The following is an 8,779-nucleotide window of genomic DNA, read 5'->3' as shown; positions in this document are numbered from 1 at the left end:
ACATCCCTTACTTCAGATATCAAATGCAAGGATTATTATTATTATATCAGGAAGTAGCATTGCACATGTTTCGTGTGCTTGTTTCTACATTATTTCGCCCACTGCCACCTTTAAGGTGCAGCAGTGTGGAGAGGCAGTATATACTGTTGAGTGCTGATTTATTTCAGGCAGATGCTATTGACAGCCGCTTGTAAACCAGTCCCCCGTTTATTCTCTCGATTAATTATCACTCCAGCTGCCAGACCCCAGGCTTTAGGGTGCTAATGTCTTCACTCCTTGTGGGGGAACGTCAGTGTCTTTTAGCCACCAAATTTTCATTGAAAATACAGGGATGTTACAGTTAAGCTAAGGTAAGTAGCCAATATACAGAGTGCACCCCAGCAGTGGTTATCAAATACCCATTTTTTTTTGGGGGGGGAGCCAATAGCTTATAAACAAAACAAAATATTGCCTTGATACAACAGCGATTTTGAATCGTTTTTTTTAAAAAAAACTAAATTCTAATTTATATCGCTGCAAAAGGTTTGTCAACAATTCTTTGCCTTAAAATCCACAGTGCGAATAAAAATGACTACTCTAGTTTAAAACTAATTTGTGATATGGAAACAAACTCCCCCCAAAAACTTTTATATTGATATGTATACTATATATTATATTTCCATGTAACAAATTAGTCAATATGTAGATAAACTTATCTATTCCAGTAAAAACAGGAAGATACTTAAAGGTGGTTCATTTAAGTTTTCCCTCACACTGAAGCCTAAGAGAGATGTCCAACCCAATACAGGGAGAAGCTGCAACCGTAAACAAACTGCAGCTTCTCTTTTATATCAAATCCACATAATAGTGTTGCGGTCGTTAAACAAATCCGTCAACCAAAGTAAAAGTTTATTTGTGGGCGCAGTTAAACTTTTGACTGGGCTTCCAACCGCAACATTGAAGAATAAAATAAACAGCGAGGGAAAAGATAAATAAACTTATTCCTCAAGCCTGATGTGGCGCGATTTACTTGAGAAGCCACGGGCAATCCCCTGGAGGACCCCAGCCTTCTTTGTGTTAAATGTTTAAAGATTTCAAACGACGGAGTTTATTCCTACTGCAAACACTTCTATTTACAAGGTCAAGTATACCAGCACTCGACGGGTGCTTAAGAGTGTCATTATTTATCTAAGGACGTTTGAGTGAGGATCAGGAGCCTTGGCAGAAGACCAGGCTGAATGCCCTCAGAAAGCAACTCAAAGCAGAAGGCATGACATTTGCACACATGCATTCAACAAGTTTTGTTGAAGCCATGACATTTGCACACATGCATTCAACAAGTTTTGCCTTTATGTCCTGGTTGTATACTCTACACCGCGTTTCCCCCTTTGCTGCAATTGAACTAGCATATCTACACTTGTTGGGCTATGTTACCATTAAACAGCTGCCTTGGCTCCATTCCTGTACATAAGCAGTTTACTGTTTGGATTGTGCATTCTCAAAACAATTAAACCGTACGGTTAGTTACTCATTGGGCATTCAGCATCTCACCAGGAAAGATTTAACCTCCTCCCCCTCTTTCACAGCAACTTGTCTGCACTGAAAGAAATAGCAACGAAATTAAAGCAAGTCAGGATGGCTGGAGGCCACTTTTCTCGACTCACTGAGTGCTACTTGGCCAGTCTGCAATAGTTTTTGGTTCACCCCCCCCTCCCCCTGCTGTACAAACCTCTGCTGAAAATGGCTACTCAAAATGATTAGTAATTTGGAACTTTTTTTTGCAGCAATTGACTTATAAAAACGCACGCCAGAGGAAACCTAATTAATTGGACGTCTACTTTGACCCGACTGTCAGCTGTGAAAACAGCAACCTCTCTGGCCCTGGAAATTTGGTAAAGTTTAGTACCAGGACACCCTCTCTCTCTCTCTCTCTCTCTGTCTCTCTCTGGGACACGTTAACAGCCTGAGACCAAACCCATCCAACACATCACAGTAAATCACCAGCGTTTTTCACTTGACTCACACTTTTTTTTACACATAAACACAACACAAACACACGAGACTTAAGGTTTTTTTTAAACTAGATGAATCTTTATGCCTTCTATAAAAATACAACGTTAACGGCAGTCGTAAAAGAACAATTTCTAGGAACTCCCAATTTTTTTTCCAACTTTTTTTTTCAAAAATACACATTCAAAAGTGAACCTTTTTTTTTCTCTTCCAAATCTACACGTTACAATCTTAAAAGATTATTGCAGTTTGGGGATGGCCGAGAGCGTGTTTTCCATTGCATTATAAATCATGTTTTCCCTTTAAAGAATAAGTTGTGAAGTCTTGTACCTTTTTTTTTGTTTGCTGCTAAAATAATTGCACAGCTCTCTGCAAATCCAGAGCCGCGTCTGTAAGTCTATATTTCAATAAATTATTCCCAAAATGTATACATTTGTAACTTTATACACAGTACACAAACAAGTACAGCGACTGGTAAAACAAAACATCACCAGTCATATAGATTTATCATAGCCGTACCAGAGATGAACTCCATAATACCCCTGACACAACCGAAAAAATACAAACAAATCTTACCAGAGTTAAAATTTATATATAAAAGTCTATCAAACTTTTTTTTAATATATTGTAGATGGCAGTGCAGAGCTTTTCTGTGTGTGTGTGTGTGTGTGTGTGTGAGGGGATGGGGATGGAGGGATGGGGATGGGGTGGGTGGTATTTTGGGTGAGGGTGAGGATGGGGGGGGGGGGGGAGAGGAGGGTCGAAGAAGAAGAAAAGTTGCATTGTTTTTGTTTTATGAACGAGAGACGAGGAGCAGCAGGAACATGGACACCGTCAAAGTCAAAGCACTGGGGGCTCGGGGGCTGCAGGAGTCTTTGGGTCCGGAGGGGTTTCTGAATTGCCCTCCCGCATCCCCGCCGATGCTCTGGGTATCATAGTAGTCCTGGTACTCATCGTCCGGCTCCATGTCCCAACCGCTGCTGCCGGAGCTGTGCTCGGCTCCCGAGAAGCACAGTCTGGCCATGTTGTCCTTCACCGCCTCGCAGATGGGTCTGTCGGCTCCGTCGCACACGCACTCCTTGAGCAGCAAGGCTTTGGGGATGCTCAGCATGCTCTCGATCACCTCCCGGCACTGGTCCGTGCACTTCACCCCGTTGAAGAGCTTGCCGCAGTTGTGCAGGTAGCGGCGCATGGAGTTGTGGCACTGCGGGTCCCTCTCGCACTGCTGTCGGGCTTCGGTGCAGCCCATCACCCCGTCCCGGTTGCGTGTCCTGGGCAGACAGGGCTCGATGGCGCGCTTGGTGCTCTTGCAGATCTCGTCTTGCACACAGTCGCAGCTCTCCAGCATGGGGCCGGTCTGCGTGTCATTCAGATGGATGAGCGCCGAGATGCAGTGACTGGGACACCTCCGGGTCTCCTGGTACAACACCGACCTGCACGCCTGCAGATACTGGTTATACGCGTAGCTGCATTCGGGCTCGACCTGGCACTGCATGATAGCCTGCCAGCAGATCCACCGGGCCAGCACCGGGCCGGAATTGTTCAAAAAGCCCAGCAGACAGGCTAGCAGCAGGCCCCAGTTGCGGATCAAGCCGGCGAGACTCGCCATCCTCTCGGTGTCTCGAAGTTTTTGAAGTCTGCCAAGTTTTTGCATAAGGGATCAAGGCTGTGTCATGCATCCATTCAAAAGTCCACAGCGAGCGGAGGGAAGACTTTCTTTCTCTCTTTCTCTCTGTCTGTGTCTGTCTTGTTGGTGTGTTTTTGCAGAGCTCAGGAGAGACCCGGTTGCTTTGCTGCTTTGCTCTCTCTCACTCACTCACACACACTCACTCACTCACTCACTCTCTCTCTCTCTCTCTCTCTCAGTTGCTTTCCCGTCAACACACGCTCGCAAATGCAAATGCTTGCGAGAGTTTGATGCGAGGGCTTTTTAGAGGAACGACTAAACCCCCGACGCGAGAGAGAGAGAGAGAGAGAGAGAAAAAAAAATGCCCCTGGCAGCCGGCAGCGTGCTCTAATCACCTCTGCAGACCTACTACATTATGCATTCAGCAAACTGCAAACAAACAGCGCTTACAGCGGGGCAACTCCAACACATCCTGACCAGTCAGCCCGCCCTCCTCACACTGCACCGCCCGCCCCTCGCCCCCTGCACCATTGGCTCCCATCCTCCCTCCCTCTCCCTCTCCCTCTCCCCCTCTCTCTCTCTCTTTCTCCCCCCCCTCCTTTTTTTTTGGGACAAAATTTTTTTTTGCAAAATTGAAGTAGGCGGCAGTGGGGGGGGGGGGGGGGGGGGGTGCGGGTAGAAAGAAATGTGCGAATGATTGGCCGCGGGACAGCGCCAATAGCTTTCCCCAGAGCTGACTTGAGAGCAACTTCCTCCTCCAGTGTCCTGTCTGGGAGCAGGGAATCTCACTGCTGTTTCCCATCGCTGGCCGGGCTGTGGGCTGTGGGCTGGTTGCTCACGCTTGGCTGCTGCTTGTGTGTGTGTATGTGTGTGTGTGTGTGTCCCAACAGTGAGCTGAGATGGTTTGCAACCGCGATGTGGCGCTTTCCCACTTTCCCTCAAATGTATCCACAACAGGGAGTTGCAACATTGATCCACACACTCCCCCCCCCACCACCACATCTTCCCTTCCCCACCGCGTTTCTCTCCCTCTGCACAATCCTCTCGCCCCCCCCCCCCCCCCCCCCCCCCACACGTTTCCTGCTGCATCTCTTGGCATTGTAATTTACCCCCCCCCCCACCCACCCCACTTGCGTTTCACTTAATGCACTTTTCTTCAAACATACCCCCCCCCCCCCAGAAAAAAAGAGTCCTGGCTTGTTCTTTCCTGACTTACAAAAAGTGGGCGCTTTTGATGGTTTATTATTAGATCGATGCTCTCTTTTAAGTTTGCAAACGCAAGACCAAGCAGCTTTCTTTTGAAATGCTTTAGTATTTTGTGTGTGTGTCTGTGTGTGTGTTTTGGGGGGGGGGGTGTTTTGAGTGGGGTTTTGTTTGCGGGGGTGGGATGGGGGAATAATTGTGAAAGAAACTAAACTGAAAAACAAACAGTTGGGGTGTTTTGTTTAAAGTTTAATGTGGAGATGTGTGTGTGTGTGTGAGAGAGAGAGAGAGAGAGAGGGGGGGGAACTCTTTTTTGTTCTTTGCTCATGATTTATTTAGTAGTCGGGGTTATCAATCTGCTACAGTGCATTCCTTTGGGCTCTTCTCTCGCCTCCCTCCCTCATTCTCATTCACAAGCTGTGTGTAGTGGCATGGAACAGGGTAATGCCCCCCCCCCCCCCCCCCCACACACACACAGCAACATTACACATGCCTCTCAACTCATCCTTTACCTCCTTAACGTGCATTCCCTTTCAGAAGTTTCTCACTCTCTTCCTCCCCCCCCCCCCCCCCAGTCGGTTGGTGTCCTTAAACCTGTGGCGATGCCTTCATTTCCCTGGTGTGGCAAAGCTGTCTGTGCTTCTGCGATTGCGACATTATTCGCCCGAAAGAAGCTTTTGATTCACAAAAAAATTCCGTGCAGCCTTGTTTGCAAAATCGCGTTGTTTATCTTTTTTATGGGGGCGGTGGGGCGAGGAGGAAATGCAAAACAAAAACACACCACAATTGTGCAACTCGATTGCCTTTCCTCCCGTGGCAGAAGGAGATACATGTGGGTAAAAGGTTATTTTCTCCAGATGAATGGTTGCAATACGCATTACCAGCAAATAGGGAAAATGAAACATAGCAACACAAGGTAGAGACATTTGTATTTCAAAGTTCCCCTATTTTTCCCCTTTTTCTGTTTCTTAACGAACATCTCAAATGCGAATATTATTGTTAAACGCGAGTCACACGTTAACAATCAAGAAAATAATTGTTCAATCTATGTACAATCATAGGAAACGGCATAATAAACAATATTCAGAACAATTGAGGATGTGTACGTGCAAAGTTTACAAATAGTATTGTGCCAATACAAACCATATAACATAAGCTTGCACAGTGTGAATGTCTGTAGTCACAATACTTGGTTAGATGCAGACAATGGGACACTGAACTGTGCAACTTTTGTTGCAGTATTTTTTGCTTATAGTAAGAATTGTGTTGTATTTCTTTACTTAGTTTGTGGACGTGTGTAAGCAACGGCTGAATGTTGGGAGATTGCACTAATGTGTCAATGGTTAATATTTAGTGCCACTCTCAACCTTCCTATTCCCCTGAAACCGTCAGTAATATGTTTGCTGAAAAATGTGGAAAAAGACGAAATAAACTTGTCAGGGTTATCTTAGAGACCAATAAAATAGGAACTGAATGTTCAGCAGGAAGGCATATGGAAAAGTGAACACTCAACTCCAGCCCAAGCCAGACTCAGGTAAGTAAATTTATAAAGTATTATAAGTAAACCAGAAGGGGAACAATTTGAAGTATCGGCACAGCTGAGTGAAACAAGTAAATAACACGATGAGTTTTCTGCCCTCACTAAGACCTGCAGAAACAGACCACTTTTAGGACTGTATTACCAGTGTCTCCCCCACCTGTTATGTCATTTGGACCTTTCAGACATTGACAGAGGACATCACAGGGGTCAGCTGGGCTGCTCTGTCAACACTGGCAGGGAGACAAGGCCAGAAGGTCTAATGGGCCAGTTGTTCTTGTGAGCTCTGCAATTCATTTGCTGTTGTTGTACTCAACTTTTCAAATGTCCTCTCCGCCGGTTTCCTCAACTCCACCATCGAGAAGATCCAGCTGATCCAAAACTCCACCGCCCGCATACTGACCCGTACTAAACTCCGTACCTCCATGACACCAGTTTTAGTCAGGCTCCACTGGCTCCCTATCATCAAATGGATTGATTTCAAGATCCTCACACTCGTTTTCAAATCTCTTAATAATCCTTAATAATAATAATCCTTGCATTTGATATAGCGCTTTTCACGTCGGGAGGACGTCCCAAAGCGCTTCACAGAACACACTGTAAAGTGAATTGACTGTATATTTGTGGGCGAACGCGGCAGCCAATTGCCTCTTCATGCCCTAGCACCTCTCAACCGTTCCAACTAACTTACTCTTCAATCGACTACCCGCTGCCTCCGCTTGACTGGCTCCATCTTCCTGCATGTCCCTTATAACCTCCGTTCCACCATCGGTGGCCACATTTTCAGCCCCTGTGCCCTGAAACTCTGAAACAATATTCCTGTACCCCCCCACCTTGCCCCTTCTTTCCCCATCTTCAGATTGCATGTGAAGACCTTCCTTTTTGACCGTGGCTATGGTCACCTCCCCCTCCCCCCCAGCTTGGCGTTATGTTCCACCACTGTCAAGCACTCTGGGACACTGCACTGCATGAGGGGGGCTATATAAATGCAAATTGTTGTTGTTTGTGTATATTTACAACCACAGAACTGCTTTTTAACAACCCCATTTAAGTTTAATGCAAAATTTTTTTTGGCTTTTGCGCAATTGGTCTTAGATACAACTAAAGAATGCAGAGGTCAAGAATCATTACTGATGCACTCAGATGGAATTAGTGTGTACAGATATGTGCAATTCATTATCATCTGAATATTATCATACCCACCTGTAGTATTTTCTTTTAATTCATTGTTCATCATCCCTATATCCAAGATTCTTCACACATATCATTTACAGTAATACATTGTAAATGAGTAATAATAAATAATATTGCTATATCAAATATGATCCTCACATTTGATATAGCGACTTTCATATTGGGATGATATCTCAAAGCGCTTCACTGGACATGCTGTAAAATGTAGTGATTATGTACTTGTAAGTGAATGTGGCAGCTAGACTGTACACAACAATGTCCCACAAACAGCCACATGGTGAATGGCCAATGTTATTATTTTATTCTTTGCCCACAAAATAAACCACTTTACAGTATATCCTGTGAAGCACTTAGAGACATCCCGACAATGTGATAAGGTACCAAACAACACCAATTAAACTTTCCCGAACATGCCCTGTTCTGGGGACTGTTGTGAGGGTGTCAGAGGGAAATTGCAATGTTCTTCCTTTACATTGTTGCTTTTTTAATTCAAGAAAATCCTTCATATTTGCTGTTACAATAACAACAACAACAACAACAAGATTCCATTTATAAAGCGCCTTTCACGTCAGGAGGACGTCCCAAGGCGCTGCACAGTTGGGTCATGACCCGAGCAGGGGGGAAATGGTCAGGGTGAGGGGAGGGAAGGGAGGGAGCGAGGAGGGGGGAAATGGTCAGGGTGAGGGGAGGGAAGGGAGGGAGCGAGGAGGGCGAAGAGAGTCGAGAGGGGAGCTGAAGGCTCGGTCAAAGAGAAGGGTTAGGGCCCAAGGTTTGTGCAGACAGCAATATCATTATTTTACGCCGTCCTATACTTGGCACTTTTCTGTGCATGAAACTCCCCCACCATTGCCATATGCACAAAGACACCCAGGACCTCAAATACTGGATTTTCTAACTTTGCTCTTCAACTATTGCTGCCACTTTGAATTCGGCAATCATAGCTGTATTTATTGACATTACATATCTTACAGGACTCAAGTGGCTCATTAATGGCTTCAGAAGTGTGAAAAACCCATTATGGCAAATGTGTTCTCATTAGGAATATTAAATACACAGCTATCTTAGTTGGTGCTTTTTGGTTAACAGTAAAAGAACTCCACATTTCTCATTAACATTTAGGAATGCTGGGCACTGATTTGTTTAAACCAGCAAATTGGTAAAAAAATGTTTAAATTTGACTATTGGCCTTTGATGCAACGCATTTACAATCTGGCCCAGATCCAGCATTC

The 8,779-nt window shown here is 45.1% G+C and overlaps 1 protein-coding gene across 1 annotated transcript; it reads right to left on the bottom strand.

Annotated features, from left to right (window-relative positions):
• Positions 1 to 2,736: 2,736 nt before the first annotated feature.
• LOC103188173 (growth arrest-specific protein 1) lies at positions 2,737 to 4,139 on the bottom strand. The gene has a single exon (XM_007908051.2). It carries the CDS (start codon positions 3,641 to 3,643, stop codon positions 2,783 to 2,785), a length of 861 nt encoding a protein of 286 aa, XP_007906242.1. The 5' UTR covers positions 3,644 to 4,139; the 3' UTR covers positions 2,737 to 2,782.
• Between the last annotated feature and the right edge of the window lie 4,640 nt (positions 4,140 to 8,779).

Source organism: Callorhinchus milii, unplaced genomic scaffold, assembly GCF_018977255.1.
Source record: "Callorhinchus milii isolate IMCB2004 unplaced genomic scaffold, IMCB_Cmil_1.0 Scaffold53, whole genome shotgun sequence".
In the NCBI taxonomy this organism is placed as follows: Eukaryota; Metazoa; Chordata; class Chondrichthyes; order Chimaeriformes; family Callorhinchidae; genus Callorhinchus; species Callorhinchus milii.
The sequence above is the reverse complement of the archived record's forward strand: the minus strand, read 5'-3'. Positions and strand labels throughout refer to the sequence as shown.